Source organism: Oncorhynchus clarkii, chromosome 14 (genome assembly GCF_045791955.1).
Source record: "Oncorhynchus clarkii lewisi isolate Uvic-CL-2024 chromosome 14, UVic_Ocla_1.0, whole genome shotgun sequence".
Taxonomy (NCBI): Eukaryota; Metazoa; Chordata; class Actinopteri; order Salmoniformes; family Salmonidae; genus Oncorhynchus; species Oncorhynchus clarkii.
In genome coordinates this window covers 8,529,150-8,547,963 of record NC_092160.1, presented here as the reverse complement: position 1 = coordinate 8,547,963, position 18,814 = coordinate 8,529,150, and the positions used below count along the sequence as shown (strand labels likewise).

The 18,814-nt window shown below is 40.3% G+C and overlaps 3 protein-coding genes across 4 annotated transcripts in view; 1 reads left to right on the top strand and 2 right to left on the bottom strand.

The window, feature by feature from the left end:
• Positions 1–322: 322 nt before the first annotated feature.
• On the bottom strand, positions 323–4,117 carry LOC139365949 (novel acetylcholine receptor chaperone). The gene is made up of 2 exons (XM_071103011.1): positions 3,934–4,117; positions 323–1,796 (listed from the first exon to the last, which is right to left on the bottom strand). The coding sequence occupies exons 1-2, from the start codon at positions 4,051–4,053 to the stop codon at positions 1,434–1,436; spliced, it is 483 nt and encodes a 160-aa protein (XP_070959112.1). The 5' UTR covers positions 4,054–4,117; the 3' UTR covers positions 323–1,433.
• Positions 4,118–4,540: 423 nt separating this feature from the next.
• The window catches only part of LOC139366223 (ADP-ribosylation factor-like 13A), an 18,935-nt gene continuing 4,661 nt past the window's right edge, over positions 4,541–18,814 (bottom strand). The window contains exons 1-10 of one of the 2 annotated variants that reach the window (XM_071103455.1): positions 12,648–12,703; positions 9,336–9,458; positions 9,143–9,213; positions 8,776–9,025; positions 8,379–8,484; positions 7,945–8,153; positions 6,153–6,258; positions 5,707–5,974; positions 5,445–5,552; positions 4,541–5,351 (exon numbers count right to left, since the gene is read on the bottom strand). In XM_071103455.1, the coding sequence (XP_070959556.1) occupies positions 5,296–5,351; positions 5,445–5,552; positions 5,707–5,974; positions 6,153–6,258; positions 7,945–8,153; positions 8,379–8,484; positions 8,776–9,025; positions 9,143–9,213; positions 9,336–9,458; positions 12,648–12,667 (1,317 nt within the window). In that variant the 5' untranslated portion in view covers positions 12,668–12,703 and the 3' untranslated portion in view covers positions 4,541–5,295. Of the gene's footprint in view, positions 5,352–5,444; positions 5,553–5,706; positions 5,975–6,152; positions 6,259–7,944; positions 8,154–8,378; positions 8,485–8,775; positions 9,026–9,142; positions 9,214–9,335; positions 9,459–12,647; positions 12,704–18,814 lie in introns of those variants that run through there. The other variant, XM_071103454.1, reaches the window with a different exon arrangement.
• LOC139366221 (endoplasmic reticulum membrane adapter protein XK-like) overlaps positions 17,748–18,814 on the top strand; it is a 16,152-nt gene continuing 15,085 nt past the window's right edge. Inside the window, exon 1 of the mRNA XM_071103453.1 lies at positions 17,748–18,784. Coding sequence (XP_070959554.1) covers positions 18,435–18,784 — 350 coding nt within the window. The 5' untranslated portion in view covers positions 17,748–18,434. The remainder of the gene's footprint in view (positions 18,785–18,814) is intronic.

The following is an 18,814-nucleotide window of genomic DNA, read 5'->3' as shown; positions in this document are numbered from 1 at the left end:
AAGCCAAAATCTCTTTTTAGCCCCCTCGAGAGACACGCTAAGCCCTATACTTCCTCGACTTCAAACTCGACCCCCCTGCCAGTTTGCTTTCCTTCCTACATGCATAAACTGATGTGAAGGTAATGATTTATATACATAATTGTGTGTAGTAGGCTCATTCACTTCAAGGATCCAAGTTCAGGTACTCTAAATTTGCAATGAACTGAATGCAAATCCAAGCGTTCGTTCTTCTTTTTACACACTTTATGTTTGGAATGTTTTGCAAATAACTGCTGACTTGAACTGAATTAAAACGATACACAATGAACACACAGCTTGGAGATCCACCTGTACATTTTTTAATTTAGCTCATCTTGTTTTACAGAAGTATTGTGAATGTTAAAGACCAACTGAACAACTGCTCATCTGACTAAAAACCTCCCTTTATCTACTCATCATTACTGAAGGTAGCACCACTTATATGTTAATAAAATACATTTACATTACAAGAAGAACCCAGTGGTAATGTTAATACTCATATAAATACTTATCTAATATAGTGATTCAACAGAATACTGTTAAAAAAATCCAAGCGCAAAATAGACTCACAGATAAACATAAGCCTTTGTTGTCACTGGATGCAAAGAGAGACCGTCCTTTATTAAGAGACAAATATCAAGTCCTTTATTGGACATGTCAATTGACACAGCATTTGACAAAGTAGCTGGACTACTGACTGTGTTCCAGAGACATAGAGACAGCACTAGGCTAGCAACCATAGACATATTATGTATGTGCATAATTGCTAGCAAAATGCCTTCCTATAGGTCTCTCCTCCATATGAGTTCTTGAACAAAAGTGTTGGGTGCAACAAAGTGATTAATCAATTTGTGATGAGCGAAAGACTTGTCATTTGACCGTTCAATTTTTCTTTGGGGAAAAGGGGTACATTTTCATGCATAGGAATACTTACAAGAAAATCGAATGAACAGGTAAAAGCTTTAACGAAAGTAATCTGAATTCACTGAAATGATTCTTATTTTACTAATACCAATGGAAATATGTGATACTGTGTATTATATTTAAATAAATGTGAGTCAATATTCACCAACAATATATCTTGAACAGTGGTGATAGGATATGAGTTTGTTTTAAACCATTTAATATGAACTATGCTTAATTGTTGTAAAATAACAATTGAATTCAAGGGATATCATTAGCTTCCTAGCTAAAATGTAAAAAATAGAAAAGTACCAATCTTCAATAGCGGAAAACATTAGCAGTCTCAAAGCCAACAAAGTCACTCAAATTAGTATTTGTGTCAAAAAGAAACATAAAAATATCACTTGTTAATAGCGACTGTGTTTCTTTTGAATCAGAATTGCTACAATCCAAAGAAATACACAAGGTTCCATTTTGCTGTTGCTCTGCCCAGACTAGACAATTGGGCTGGATTAGGACTGCTTGACTTTGTTCTTTTCCTGGACATTGATGTGTTCTTCCCTGCTCTCCTCCCTCTCAGGCCGGTCCTCACTCTGGCGGGCAATGAGCAGTCGGCAGGTGAGCAGAATGCCAAAGACCAGAGCATGAGCGTATCGTTTCAGGGGGTCTCCTACTAGCTGGTGGAAGAAAAGGACCGCCAGCATGACCAGCAAGAGCAGGAAGTTAGCCACGTCCTTGGGTCTCCCTGGAACCAACGTCAGAACCAATCCACAGCCCACCTCTAGTGAGCCAATGATCTTACGGAGCAGCACCGAACTGATACCCATCTTCTTTAGACCTGGCAAGGCCTTTGCGTAGCTTTTGTATGCCCTTTTCTAAAGAAAAAACGTGAGAGAGAACATTTCAGCATTCATTTTCATAGATATCAAAGAGAGAACTTGCTCATTAGTGGTATACTATAGGCTACAGTATATACCTCCTCCGATTTGTAGAACCTGTAAGGAAGTTCCAGTTCTATATCAACAGTTGGAGTGAGACGATACATTTCATGTCTTAACAGAAATTACGCATGGCCTCTTATCCGCTCGTCGACCTCTTATGCCATAGTTTGTACATCTCAATTGTCAGTAGAAATCACGTTTGTTTAAGCAAGTCAGCCATATGTTTTTTTAAAAGGCAGCAAATGAGGCTGAATGAACTGTTTCCCTGCCAGACAAGGCTCCGCTGATAGCCAGGTGTAACAGTGGTAAGGATTCACTCCATGGTCCTGAAAGGAAAGCTCTGCTGTTGGGAGAGCTTTATGTAGACCTAACAGTTTGTGGGCACCGTTTGTCACCGTTATAGTGCAATTCATGTTTTGATAAGTGTTGGGTAGTGGCTTTGCTGGCATGCATCTAAACATTGTTTTGTTGTTGTTGAGGTTGCCCCACCAAGATGTACATGCTAAAATCGCCACTGACACTAACAGATGCTTTTCTGTTGTTTTTCACAAAATAGTCTAACTATAGGGTTTAAGAGTTGTACTTGTAAGTAGCCTATGCAAGCACCACCAAAAACCACTGTCCTTGATATCGGCCTATTACATAAAATGTTAAATCGTTGGGGCCTGCCGAGTGGTGCAGCGGTCTAAGGCACAGCATCGCAGTGCTAGAGGTATCACTACAGATCCGATCACGGGCTGTTTCGCAGCCGGCCATGACCGGGAGATCCATGAGGCGGCACACAATTGACCCAGCTTCGTCCGGGTTAGGGGAGGGTTTGGCTGGCCGGGATGTCCTTGTCCCATCGCGCTCTAGCGACTCCTGAGGTGGGCCGGGCACATGCACGCTGACAAGGTTGCCAGATCGGATGCACATTGGTGCGGCTGGCTTCCTGGTTAAGCGAGCAGTGTGTCAAGAAGCCGTGCGGGTCGGAGGAGTCAGGTTTTGGAGGACACATGGCTCTCGACCTTCGCCTCTCCCTATTCCGTACTGGGACAAGACTGTAACTACCAATTGGATATCACTAAATTGGGGAGAAAATGTGGTAAAAAGTACAAAAATAAACAAATAATAATAATACTCAATGACCAAAATATAGGCTAATGAAGGGGTCTATTCGCCATATAATAAGAATTACATTAGAACATATATGAATGAAGAGAAAAGCACAGATGAGCATTAACATCATTGGTAGGGAGAGACTCAACATCAGCCCCACACCGGTAGGTGCACCCCTAGCTGATTAAACTCAACTCCACGATTTGCAATGGAGTTGAGTGGGGGCTAGTGTCGGCGGACTGGAGCTCCGACATCACATAAAATGACGTTTTTAACAAAAACGACTGATTTCAGCACCCAAAGAATAGCTCGAAATTACACAGAACAATGTCGTGATGTCGGAGCTCCAGACCGCCCACAATAGTCGCCGTTCAACTCCATCATAAAGAGTTTAATCGACTGGTCGGCTAGTGAATCCCAGAATTTGACTATAGAATTTGTTCGAATGCGCTGCCTAGGCTAAAATGTACCTTCAAATACCGTTTTTAAGTCATATTTGGCTAATAATAACAAATAATTCGCCATAAAACACTACTGAACAAACGTGTAGGCTACTGTTAGCCTATATCCTAGTCTTATATTATTTCAAACAAACAGGCCTATTTACCTGTAGCCAATTCATTCGATTTCAATTATGTGGGCTTATCTGAAATGCCTAATGGTAAATATTTCGTTTTTTTTGTCATAATAGTCATGTATTTCTATCGTCAGACTTCAATAAATATTTTTGCCTATTATAGGCTATATAATAATGCAGCAGGTACCATCATCTCCTTGCTTGCTTAAATTCATTCCCAAGATTGAAACAAAACATACATTAAAATCATATGTATCGGTTAGATATTATATGCTATTTTATTTCATGATCCAAATGTGGGTCAGCAGCGCACAGCACATTAGAGCCTGAGAGCGTCCATAGTCGGAACAATGGCTTTCGCTTCCAGCTGCGGTTTGTTGCTAAAGGTTTACTTACCATCTCACTGTACGCATCTTTGCTTAATCTTGGTGTGAGCTTTATAGTGCCCATGAAGACGAAAAAAAGACCAAGAGCAAAAGAGAGAGCCACAATTGTTATCGTCCTCGGTGAAGCCATCTTCAGTGTTGTGTGTCCCGGTCCCCCCACCAACCTGTGTGTCTCGGCGCGGCCGCTATTTAGTGCAGGCCTATTCACTGAAACAACTGGCTGTAATGTATTCTCTCCTGTGAATATGCTGAGGGGGGTGGGCTTCTCGAAGAGCGACAAAAATGGCGAAAGTGAATTTGTACACAGGGTCCAAGGTCCAAATGCCCAATTATGGAGCCCATACCAATATATATTATCAGCTTATATGTAATATGATTACAACAATTACGAATGGATATTATTTGAACACAAGAAAACCTTTTTTATCAGAGTTTTTTTTCCAGCATGCATAAGTAAATAATAGCTAATACCGAATGAAATAGGAAACATGGTTACATATCGCTGACAATTAATTTGGCGCTTGACCTATTGTTTGGACTGTTTTGAATCTGGGTCAAGCAACAGAGCATTATCATCTTCAAGGTGAACAAACACGAGCACACTTCAAGGCATATGGTACATTGTAAAAGGAAGCACGTGATTGTTTATTGTACATTTCAATGTTGTATTTGGTCTTTCTTCAAAATTGACCTGGTGGTGTTATCTCATAAAATTCTATTTTCCTTTCACTGACCATTTTGTGTTGTTGAAAAACAGGGTCTGTGAGACATTTGTCAAACAGTCATATAAAAAGAAAACGAACATTACAAAAGCATGTCACTTTTTCCATCAAAATTACAATATACACAGATCAACTCTATTCATATTTATGAGGAGGGATTAAAATATTTTGGCCAGTACATTCATCATGTTTGTAAACAACTGTTTACTTATACTGCAGATAATTAAGTAACCACTAATAAATAAATATTTAATGTAACATATTTTTGGTAAGATAAAATAAACACACATTTCTCAGGGGGTGCATTGTGGATTTGCAGTTCCTGCACAGTAGCAGCGAAGAAAAACATCCATCAAGTATTTTGAAATTGTCCTTCAAAAGCCGTTGAATACTCCAGTTGTAATCCATACGTTAGAAATGTGAGGTAACAGAATGGAAAAGGAGGTTGTGGAGAATTTGCAGGCAGGGCATGTCTCCCTCTGTCAATCAGTCAGTCAGGTAGCTGTCTGGGTGGTTTGCAGGGAAGAGGCTGGGGGTGAGTCACTAAGGTGTCTCAGCGTGTTTAGAAATCACTGGAGTGCTGCCCTTGCCAGGATAGCAGACTGCGTCGTCACACACTGGACCTAGGACTCTCTCTCAGCCCTCTCCTCTCACTGGCCCTGATTCTGTCGCTCTTTCAGAGCCAAAATGGCTTTTCGGTAAAGATCTATCAAGAAACAGGGAAATCACATATCTCAGACAGTCTCATTTTTTGCGTTGCATTTCAGTGTGAGTTAAAAAGGAGAGACTGGGGGCTCACCAAAGGTCGCGGAGAGGTCAACTGGCTGGGAGTATGCTCCTGGCATCTTCTCAGAGTTTATCCTGTTCTTTTTCACTTTCACCACTTTTTTCTTCTTCTTCTTGTCCCCTTTATCAACAGATGAGAAAATGTGAACGTTATCAACTCAGATGCACATTTCAATATTAAAAAGTGCTAACATGTTGTAACCTGTTAATACATCATAAAACATGCTCCGATACATTGGAGGCAGATTGAAGTGTTGTTTGAGGAGCACAGCTACCTTTATTTGAGTTGTCTTTGTCTTCGTTGTCAACTGATTCTGGGAGCTCTTGGGTCTCTTCCTTCACTTTGGCTTTACGTTTCAGCTTCCTTCGTTTCGGAGGTATTAGGGGACTGTTGGCCTTCTCTTTCTGCACACTGTGTTCTGGGTCTGCCTCTGTGCTACCTTCCTCCTCCTCCGCATTCTCTCCTTCGCTTTTCTCTTCTGTGTCCTTAATCTTCACCTGTTGTTTCTTCTTTTTATTAAGCCTCTTTTTCAGAGTGCTCTCCTACAATAAACAAGGCTTTTCAGTTCACATATTACAGCAGTGAAAATGAATGTGCACCTCCAGATCTACTAAAACTAGTAGATTGTTTCACTACAAATAATCAATTGGAATCTTATCAAGATCAAATGGATCTACAACTAAAGATTATCAGTTGATTTGTACATTTCAATGTCTTTACCTTTTTCAAGATGTTTCGAATGGGTTGTAGCGAGGGGGTCTTGGGTCTTAGGTCCCTTTCATGAGGGCTTTGTACTTTACGAAGGTCATTTTTGCTGGCACGGATTCTACACATAGACATTTCACATAAGAAAGGGTCCATACCATGATGCTTTAGCTAACATGGGCCATGTCTTTGCAGTAGTTCATGGATACATTCTGTGAATGCAATATTAACACATTGGCCAAGACAGATGATATCCTGTCTAACTGAAGGCTCATCCCACTCATGGGCACACCATGTCATTTCAACGTGGAAATGTGGATACTAATTGGTTGAGAAGTTGATCAATGAGATTTCAACCTTTATTCACCGACTCCAATAGACAGACAGAAGGTTGTTGAATTCCCAATGTGTTATCACTATGCTTTCAACCACCTAAAAGGACACCAACGTTCAAATGGAAATACAATGTCAGACATTTTGTATTTATACAACAACGTAACGGGTTATCACTGTGCATTCCCTAATAGCAGAACCAAATGGATTGCAGTTGAGATTACATTAAAAGTACATAGTGCAAGTGATCAATGCTGTTCAAGATTCTGCTCAGATTATTACAGCAATTGTGAAGATCTCCACAGACCTGCGGCCTTTGCATGCTATCTTGAACATGCACGCTTTCTATGATTACGTACTGTAAGAAGACATTTACAGTTCCAGTAACCTCAACATTTGTCCATGGAAGTGTTACTCATTTTAAGGTTGAATAAATACGGTTACATTAGTTTGTAAGATAGCCTTTACTTTAAGCTATTTACTCTTACGACAAAAAGATAATTTAATTGTGTTTGGTTGACATTGTAACCAAATGTCAACATTTAAAGGATATGCTTGGATAATTTCATTTGAGCCACTGGCTTAATCCTATTATTTAACTTGTATTTTTGGTTTATTTGGAGATGTGAATCCAACATATAATTTGTTTTACTTGTCTGGAAATCTACCAATCCTCCATCGTTAACACAACGGAAAGGTCAAATGCTTTCTCTAAATGTTGAAAGTGCGTGGGCGACGGAGAGAAACAAAATGGTGCAGTTTGAGGCCATGTGATAGGGACCCTGGAGATGGGGGTGTGAGCAGGTGGGTCTGGGCAGGGGGGATGTTGTGGATGTTTGTGTAAGTCTGTATGTTGTCATTTGTATGTATATGTTTTGTATTGTAAAACAACAAAAAAACATAAAATCTTTGAGCTATTGTTTAATAAAATATTTAACAATGGCTGTTGATGACTTTGCAAATGCTATATAGGCTTAAATAGTATAATTGATGATATTTGACCTAATAAGTATGGTTTCATTTAATTTGCCCTGTTAAACCTACCCTTTGGAATGACTTCAATAGCAACAGTGAATATATTTAGTTATTAAGGGATCTCTCAATAATCATTCTCACGATAGCACATTGGTAGTAGTCAGTGACAAAAATCAAAGCTGAGTTAGTTAAAATCCTGGATGGGAAACCAAATGAATAGCTTTAGATCAACTCTCCAGTAGGAGGTGCTGCTATATTTTTTAAATAGTGTATATGACGTTGAAGTTCTGAAATAGTTTCAAAGGTACAAATTCAACATATTTTATACAGGGTGTGTCTATCTTGAAAATTGTATTATAACCTTACATTTCACACTCAAAGCAACAGTTTCCATTGATTACTTTTTTTAAATCCACGTCACAATACGTTGACAAATTATATTGAAACAACGTTGATTCAACCAGTTTGTGCCAATTGGGATAGTTATGGTCGCTCTTACCTTTCCTCTTTGGGCTTGCGGCTCCTCTCTATCTTCCCACGCCTGTCCCTCTCGTCTGGTGCTAGAGGTCTCCTGTCCCTGATGTCCCTGATTATGCGAGAACAGAGTTCTGGGTAATCCAGATTGACAGCACGCAGAAGCCAGCGAAGACCCCGCAGCGTCTTCCTGTCTGTCCACCTCCGCAGGTCTATTAAGGCTGAGCAAGGCTCCTAGAGCGAAAAGGCACAACATAATCAAATCTATGTAGCCTACATGGATTTCTGTCTGTCTATGTATCTATCTGTCTCTTGAACATAATAAACACAATCTGTCTGTCTGTTTGCCTGGCTGTCAGTTTGTCTGGCTGTCTGTCTGTCTGGCTCTTCTGTCTGGCTGTCTGTCTAGCTCTTCTGTCTGGCTGTGTGGAGAGTGGTGTGTGTGAGAACTAGACTCACAATGTGGCACAGAGAACGGCTCTGGTTCACCAGTCTCTCCAGAGACAGGAGCTCAATTATCTCACTTCCCAGCAGGGCATTCATCTTGTCTTGCTTGTTGGCCAGCCTAAAACACAACACAGTTTATTCAGTGGATTCAAAAAAGGAAAAAAACTACACTGAAAGCACTAATCAGTTTCGTTACTGTGCTTCCTTGCCCACTGTACCATGGCAACACTAAGGTTTTAATGTAGGTAGTATAGATTATCTGTCACTTTGTCATGTACATCTCATAGAATATTGTCTAACATACTTATAAACTATAAATATAACAAATATAGCTTTACTTTTTATTTTAAGGTTGATCAAGTATGAATATTCACATGAACTCAAACTTGATATAAGAATTAGTCCTTACACCAGTAGTGGTTTTCCCGCCACTCTAGGCTGCTTCAGCAGGTCCGTCAGAAGTTCCTTGACCTCTTTAATCCTCTGCCGGTCACTGGAGTCCACCACAAAGATGAACCCATGGACCTCCCCATAGAGATCCCTCCAGGACCCCCGCAACTCCGGGGCCCCACTGATGTCCAGCAGGGTGACCAGGAAGTTCTCCACTCTCAGCTCCGTGCGGACACACCCATGTGTTGGACCCACGTCCACCGGGGGCACTGCAGACAGCGAGAATAGTTACAAGAGGACCTCAGTCAGCCATACGCAGATTTCTGTGTAATGTCTACTGCAATGTTACTGTTAATTGTTTTGTATTGAAGTCACTGTTACATTACCTCTTAACATCCCCCTGACAGTGGATGTTTTTCCTGCTTTATCAAGACCGACCACGAGTACATTGACTTTCCTGTGTGAAAATACGAGACATGGGGCTGGAGTTAGAAATATGGAGCAATTTAAGTCAGAGTATTTGTAATCACAAGTGACTGAGGGACTGTGTTAATCCATTTGAGAGAAAGTAATTCTTACCTGATGGGTTGCTGGAACTTGGAGACCCAGCTGCAGCAGTTGGTTATCAGGTTGAACATGTTCAGTTGTGGTGAAACAGAACAAGGTGAGCACAGCGGCAACCATCTTCTCCTCAGTCCCCACCTGAAAGAAGAGCTCATTATGACACAGGGTCGACGTGCAAACTATAGACTTACAGAATGACCGGTGCTAAGTCAGCTGAGGTAACAAAGGCTACTGTCAGGTGATCAGGGTCAGGGCCAATAAACCCCTGAAGACTTCAGAGCCATTTAGATCTTACTGTAAAAGTCGATAATTTCTTTACTGTTTGAAATCTCTTTGACAAAGGTTAGCAGTATCTGTGTGACTATATAAACTACACTATTAGAAAAAAAAGACTCTTTGTAGAACGTAAAATGGTTCTTCAGCTGTCCCCAAAGGGGAACCCTTTGAATAACTCTTTTTGGTTACAAGTAGAACCATTTTGGTTCCAGGTAAAACCATTTTTGGCTCCATTAGGACCATTCCACAGAGGGTTCTACATGGAACCCAAAAGGGTTCTACATAGAACCAAAAAGGATTCTCCCTGGAAACAAAAAAGGGTTATTCTATGGGGACACCCAAAGAACCCTTTGAACCCTTTTTTCTAAGAGCATGGGTTATAGTACCTGGCTAAACTAGGTAACTTTGTTTGTACCCACAGTGCATTCCTATCCCTTTCGGGATACACTATTCATTGGGTCTGTGCATTACCTGCTTACTGTATATCCCTTTTGCTATCCCCATAATGCTATCCCCATAAACTATCCATAAACTAGTCCATCGGTTTCCACCATGGGGTTTGTTTTATTGTTTTACAATGCACAGCATAAATGTATATAGACTCTCAACTACATGTTACGGAACTATGTGGCTGAACTGGCTGGCACAGACTGATTACATTAAGACACGGTAGCCTACCAGTTGTCTGACAAATCTTTGTACCTGTGTGTAGTCTGCCACAGACTGGTTCTACACAAATAGCAGGTGTGTGAGTGTGTCCATCTGAGGTGTGCTAAATAAATCCAGCAGGCCTCAGCTCTCTGCCCTCTGCATCTGCTCAATCTCCATAAGCTGCCTAAGCCCAGACTAGTCAGGTAGAGCATAAACTAGCAACAAGACTTCAAACGACAGCATGATTATCCAACTTTAGTAAAAAAATCAAACAAAACACACACACAGTTGAAGTCAGACGTTTACATACACCTTAGCCAAATACATTTAAACTCAGTTTTTCACAATTCCTGACATTTAATCCTATTAAAAATTCCCTATCACCACTTTATTTTAAGAATGTGAAATGTCAGAATAATAGTAGAGAGAAATATTTATTTCAACTTTTATTTCTTTCATCACATTCCCAGTGGTTCAGAAGTTTACATACACTCAATTAGTATTTGGTAGCATTACCTTTAAATTGTTTAACTTGGGTCAAACGTTTTGGGTAGCCTTCCACAAGCTTCCAACAATAAGTTGGGTGAATTTTGGCCCATTCCTCCTGACAGAGCTGGTGTAACTGAGTCAGGTTTGTAGGCCTCCTTGCTCGCACACACTTTTTCAGTTCTGCCCACAAATTGTCTATAGGATTGACGTCAGGGCTTTGTGATGTCCACTCCAATACCTTGACTTTGTGGTCCTTAAGCCATTTTGCCGCAACTTTGGAAGTATGTTTGGGGTCATTGTCCATTTGGAAGACCCATTTGTGACCGAGCTTTAACTTCCTGACTGATGTCTTGAGATGTTACTTCAATATGTCCACATCATTTTCTTTCCTCATGGTGCCATCTATTTTGTGAAGTGCACCAGTCCCTCCTGCAGCAAAGCACCCCCACAACATGATGCTGCCACCCCTGTGCTTGGCAGTTGGGATGGTGTTCTTCGGCTTGCAAGCCTCCCCCTTTTTCCTCCAAACATAACAATGGTCATTATGGCCAAACAGTTCTATTATTGTTTCATCAGGCCAGAGGACATTTCTCCAAAAAGTGCGATCTTTGTCCCCATGTGCAGTTGCAAACCGTAGTCTGGCTTTTTTAATGGTGGTTTTGGAGCAGTGGCTTCATCTTTGCTGAGCGGCATTTCAGGTTATGTCGATATAGGACTAGTTTTACTGTGGATATAGATACTTTTGTACCTGTTTCCTCCAGTATGTTCACAAGGTACTTTGCTGTTGTTCTGGGATTGATTTGCACTTTCCACACCAAAGTACGTTCATCTCTAGGAGACAGAAAGCATCTCCTTCCTGAGCGGTATGACGGCTGCACGGTCCCATGGTGTTTATACTTGCGTACTATTGTTTGTACAGATGAATGTTGTACCTTCAGGCGCTTGGAAATTGCTCCCAAGGATGAACCAGACTTGTGGAGGTCTACAATTATTTCTCTGAGGTCTTGGCTGATTTCTTTTGATTTTCCCATGATGTCAAGCAAAGAGGCACTGAGTTTGAAGGTAGGCCTTGAAATATATATACACAGGTACACCTCCAATTGACTCAAATAATGTCAATTAGCCTACCAGAAGCTTCTAAAGCCATGACATCATTTTCTGGAATTTTCCAAGCTGTTTAAAGGCACAGTCAACTTTGTGTATGTAAAATCCTGACCCACTGGAATTGTGATACAGTGAATTATAAGTGAAATAATCTGTCTAAATAATTGTTGGAAAAATTACTTGTGTCATGCACACAGTAGATGTCCTAACAGACTTGCCAAAATATTAGTTTGTAACATGAAATTTGTGGAGTGGTTGAAAAACGAGTTTTAATGACTCTAACCTAAGTGTATGTAAACTTCCGACTGGGCTGATTTCATGATATCTAGATAGAGAGTTGTGGTGACTCTAACTGTGCTGCTGGCAACAATTGAATAAAACAAATTTGACATTTAGACCATAAAAGTGCAAATTAAGCACGTTGTCAGATTAAAGTAAAAAGAAAAAACTGACTTCAATAAAACACGTCACTGACTGCAATGATGAATATTGATATGGTTGAATCTGAAGACAACAGAGTGTGCTTTATTAGTTAACAGTGATAAGCATGTGTACAACCTCAATGTAAACAATGTGCAAAAGCCTAAATGTATTGCCCATCATATAAATTATGCAAAACTGTATTAGTCCATGACAAAATATCCAATCCACACACAGCATTGTTCACTCAAAAAGTCGTTCATATTACTTGTTTAATCCCGCAAGTAGAACACTTTCACCACTGTTCTCAGGGGTAAATCTATGAAAATAGAAGCCACGTGAAATGATAGATAGAATATAAATCAAATTAAATCTCAGCATACTTACAGTAGGATGTCAGTGTCCATACGTTTGTTTGAGTGTGTTTCTCTTGTGGCATCTTGTATGTACCAGATAACTAATCAGGGCTCAATAATACCACTAATCCTGTGGTCACCTCATGTAGGTGGTGCAACCTGGGAAACACAGTGGTAACCTGTCTACCAATCATTCGGGTGTTTGTTAGATCTGCCTTCAACCGGATAGGTTGCTCTACTGTAAAGGTCCAATGCAGCCTTTTTTATCTGAATATCAAATCATTTCTGGGTAACAATTAAGCACCTTACTGTGATTGTTTTCAATTAAAAGAGTTAAAAATGAACAAAAATAGATTCTTAGTAAAGATACATTTCTCAAGCTAGAATTTTGCTAAAACTTTCTGGATTTATTCTGAGTGGGTAGGGGAAATCTGAGAACTAGCTGTAATTGGCAGAGAGGTTTGGAAAGCTCTTTCTTATAGTAATATTAACACATTTACGCCAATGGTCTTCTCACCTGGCAGGCCAAAACTCCATCCCAGCAAAATATGCTGGAAATTCAGGCTGTCTTTTCAAACAGCTCTTATGCTAAAAAGGGTATTATGATAATTTTCACAATTTCACAATATTATTCCAACCACATAGTGTGGAAATATTTATAAAATGAATCACGTTTTTGACTGCATTGTGATTTAGCTTGGCCAGATCAGGACACCTGCTCATGGCCAATTTGAACAAAGATGTCTCTTTGCCCCTCCTTTAACAATGGAAGAGAGAAATCCAGATTATTGGTACTACCAGAATCCCCTCACAATTAATTGAGTTCAATTTGACCTATGATCTCCTGTGATGTCCATAATGAGTGGATAGAGAGGTGGTATCTTTACACTGATGGAAATAAAACAGGATAAACATGCAGTATGAGGCAACTGTAAGTATGTTTCATTTTATCGTAAGGCTATTATTGATGCCTTGTAACATTATAACATCTTTACAAGTTAATACATTATTACAATGGCCACTAGATGGCCTCAATTTCTATGGAACCATTCACATAATGGGGCTGTGATTACGTCACGGTGTGTGGTTTTGCTAAACAAGAGCTGACATAGGGAGGAAAGAATTTGCCCTGCAGTCTGTCTACTCATGACAACAACAAAAAAAAATCTCCAAGCGAACCTTCTTAACAACCCACAACAATACTTACGTATAAAATAAAATTGTAATTTTATAAACAGTTAGTCCCAGTACAGTCAGTATTTTTGTTCCATAACAAGGATAACATATCCTGGAACTGCCCTTTGTGTACATCCTTCATCTCGTTAAGTCATTACCCCAGTGTCCAATCAGGCATGGGCTTCATCTGCTGACTAGACTCATCCGAGGCTCTGACCACTGCGTCAGCTGGCAATGACACACATATAGACACACACACACACACACATGCACATACGCACACACAACACACACACACACACACAGCAGCAGAAGCAGCAGCAAAGGCTTAGCACAACGTCCTTATGCCCTGCCCTATATACCCATGGCCCCACGTACCTAACATCTCTGAGAGACCTGACAGCTGAATTTATGTCTGAGGGTTATGTTCCCTCTGAAGTCGCTCTGCTTTCGTTTAGGATGATCTATTAACTAGGGCTACAGAATGTTACTACGGAATAGTACACAATTGAACATCTAAATGCCTCTGATGACTGTTGGACGTACTGTTTCAAACTGATTTAATTAGTTTGAATCTTGGCTCAGATTGTCTTCAGGTTTTGTTCAATGACGGAATAGGGAGTGTGTGTGTACATACAGGGTGGGGTCCTAAAGACCTGCTAGGCCACTAATGACAGGGCCTTAGTTCTACACTGCCGCCTTCCTTCCAGAAAGTAAACAACCACTACGGTTTGCAGCCACTGACCCACAGCGCTGTCTCGCCACTCACATTAATTAATAATAGGAGGAGGGCCTCCAGCAGACATTCACAATGCAGCGCCCACATCATTGCCTGTCTGGGACCCATCTGGTTACACTGGGGGAGTGATTTTCATTTTGGGCTGAGGTATGGGTAACATTGTGCCTTTGAGCGATTATTGTACTGCTCTGGAAAAACATGAATGTTTAATCTGGATTAAGGCTTTCATATGGAAAACAGTGCCCTGGGATCATAATACAAATTCAAAAATGAGATAGATGTATCATCCAAACTAGTGTTATTAAAACAATCTACATAACAGTCTGTATTTTAAGTACTCTGTTGATGGGCACAACATCTTATTTCAAGCTTAGCGACAGTTTGAAATGACTGGCCAGAGTGAAGTCAACATTAAATTAAAGGAACCACATTTGCACTGAGGAGCAAAAGCAAAAGGTGGGCAAAGGAAGCAGATGGGATCCCTCTCACAGGCCCAGCACCAATTCTAACAATCCCTGTTTACACAGTAGCCCGAGCAAACAGAAAACCGTTTCACTAGGTTCCATTCATTCTAAAGGATGTGATGTAGTTGGTCATTTGTTTACTAAAATGTAGTACCAAGTGTAAATGTAATCCAAATGCAACACTGTGTCAAGTCACGGAAATATAAATCCTCAATTTTGGGGTAGGAGCTAGCCTGGCCTTCCCACAGCACATGTTGACATAGCAGCGTTCCACATAGCTCTGGTGCTGTAACAGGGCCAAGTCTGTCCTAGTGGTGGTGTGATAGCCTAAAAAGGGAAACAGGACAACTGATCTCTCTGTGCTCCTGCCCTGCACAACACACAGGCACTGAGAGAGAGAAGGTTGAGATGTACTGTATATAGCTGGCTGTAGTAGTGTTTCTAAGCTGTCATGATTTGTAGTAGCCCCACCTGCTTCAATAACCTTCTGAAAGTAATTGCCCAAGATTTCTACTTTTTTCTATTCTGTGCTTTTGTGATATCCCCACATTACCATTGGGGCTTTCGTTATAGTTTTTTAGGATCCAAAACAGCGATGGCACTCTTATTGAAAATAGTCAAGTATAAATAGGTTGCAAGCATGCACTCTCGATGACATGCACACAGCTGCACGCAGTAAGCGTAGATAAAGGCTCAGGACCCAGGAGCAGTGGGAGGGAGCGCTCACCCTCCAAGACCGATGTGAAGCTAGCCACAATAATGGTTAACCACAATAGTGGCATTTGCGGTTTGCCTTCAAATTAAAAGTTCCCAATTGAACGTGACCCATTGAAAGTGATGCCATTTGTACTAGATCAAGGTTGGGATGTTGTTATATAAATTCAACAAAATAGAATAATTAGCTCATTTGACCCCAAAAAAATAAACAAAAGGGCTGAAACTGAAATTTCTTTGGACGCATACTTAGATTTCACTGTACAGTCTTACCTATGGATTGTGTCTCCGTGAAATGGTGTATCAGCCTACTCAGTGACACGCACAGAACATAACTGTGAGGGTTTACCCAAATATTGGTGTCGTAGCTCTTATTAGGTACGACTAGCTGTCGCAATTGGCGTCGGCTAATGGGGATCCTAATCAAATCTATTAGGGGACTACTCAGTGAAACCCATAGAATACATCTGTGAAGAGTTAACACAAATGTTAGCCTTGATACTATCATTAGGGGACTTTGTGGTAAATCACCTCCCCAGTCAGCCTATTGTGCGTTTTGGCATTCATATTTCACTGTAGAGCCTTACATATGGATTGTGGATCCATGGAATTGTGTATCAGTCTACTCAACACAACTGTGAAGAGTTTACACAAATATTAGCATAGTAGATCTTATTGCAGGTCTTTGACACCAGTGTGAACTGAGACACGCTAGTTCACCAGTCAACCTACAATGTGCATTGAACATTCATATTGCAATGTTCAGCTTTGCCTATAGATTGTGGATCCATGGAATTGGGATATCAGTCTACTCAGTGACACCCACAGAACATAACTGTGAAAAGTTTACACAAATATTAGCATTGTAGCTCTTATTAGGGAACTTTAACTATGGCAATTCCCCTCACTATTCAGCACATTTACGCATATTGACGTTAATATTTCATACCCCATTTCATGGATCCACAATCCATACGTAAGGCTGTACAGTGAAACATGAATGTAAATACGCACAATAGGCTGACTGGGAGGTGATTTACCACAAAGTCCCCTAATGATAGTATCAAGGCTAACATTTGTGTTAACTCTTCACAGATGTATTCTATGGGTTTCACTGAGTAAGCTGATACACAGTGGTGTAAAGCACTTAAGTAAAAATGTTTTAAAGTACTACTTAAGTAGGTTTTTGGGGTATCTGTACTGTACTTTATTTTTGACTACTTTTACTTTTACTTCACTTCATTCCTGAAGAAAATAATGTACTTTTTACTCCATACATTTTCCCTGACACCCAAAAGGTACTCATTACATTTAGAATGCTTAGCAGCACAGGAAAATGGTCCAATTTACGCACTTCTCAAGAGAACATCCCTGGTCATCCCTACTGCCTCTGACAGACTCACTAAACACAAATGCTTTGTTTGTAAATTATGTCTTAGTGTTGGAGTGTGTCTCTGGCTATCTTTAAAAAATGTAAAATAAAAATATGGTGCTATCTGGTTTGCTTAATATATGGAATAAATGATTTATACTTTTACTTTTGATACTTAAGTATATTTTAGCAATTACATTTACTTTTAATACTTAAATATATTTAAAACCAAATACTTTTAGACTTTTACTCAAGTATTTTAATAGGTAAATTTCACTTTTACTTGAGTAATTTTCTATTAAGATATCTTTACTTTTACTCAAGTATGACAATTGGGTACTTTTTCCATCACTGCTGACACACCATTTCATGGATCCACAATCCATAGGTAAGATTGTATAGTGAAATATAACTTTGACCCCAAAGCAATTCTGAATTCTAACACATCCACAGTGCAATTTCAACTGACCTTTTTTTGTTGTTGGTTAAATGAACTAATTATTGTATTTTGTTGAATTTATATAACAACGTTGGACCATTATCTAGTCCAAATATGTCATAATTCCACTATTTTTATCCGTTTGCACCACTTTCAATTGTGAACTCTAATTTTGAAGGCAGATTCGACTAGCGTTGCTAATCGTTATTGCTGCTAGCTTCGCATAGGTGTGAAGTTAGCAGCAATAGCATGTTCAGACACACCTGCTTTCTTGTTCAGTGGAGGAGCTAACAAAAACATTCACTTTTGCATTTCCCAAGTTTTCAATGGGATTCTACAGCGAATAAATTGCTTCAGTTTTGATTATGGTTCAACAGTCGACTTTGCTTTGCAACAAGTAAATGTGGGTATTGAGCCCATCATTTGCAGGCAGACATCAGCGGCATGACTTTTGCATTGCGCTGGAAAATGTATTTGCCGATCTTTAAGATTGTGGGAGTATGACTCGTATTTACACGAATGCGACAACCACTGGATTCGATTTGGAAGACTACCCTTGAGAGACTATATGGGGGGTGGTTTATTTAGTATTTTTTGTATTGTGGCCACGGGTGGCAATGCCACGTAATATAGGCTATTGATACACAAAGGAGTTATTCTTGATGTGCGTGGAAAGTGGGCGAAAGGACAGGACCTACCGCAGCAAACATTAAAACGTTAAAGACGTTGTTTAACAAACTTGATACATTCATGAATGATAACAAACTGAACTGCTTTGTTTGAAGAAGTCGATACATTGTTGCTGCATAAGGATACATACAATCTGTCTGACACTTGGAAACTACACTTTTCTTTGAGCCGTTCGTCAGCCTTATAGGTCTCCATTGTGTGACGTTGTTTTTAGTCATTGAGCCATGGAAGAAGAGGGCGAGCCAGTCGTTAACATCTCGGACGTCGAGCAATTCCACCAGGAATCCCCCTCTGAAAACGGAGTCATGTTGGTTGTAAACCACAGTAACATTCAACCCCCTTTCAGCGTGGTGTTGGCCACTTTGTTGTATTGCGCTGAGTTTGTCTGCGCGGCTGTGCTTTGCAACATGTACCACAAGAGCGATGACGACACCTGGATGGGGTTGACCATCACCTTCATGTTGGTGCCCGCTGTATTGACTCAATTGGCGCTGACATTCATTCATAGAGACTTGGGAAGAGACCGCCCCCTGGTCCTCTTCTTGCATCTACTTCTCCTGGGCCCACTCATTAGGTAGGTATGGTGCCGAGTCATCACAGTGCT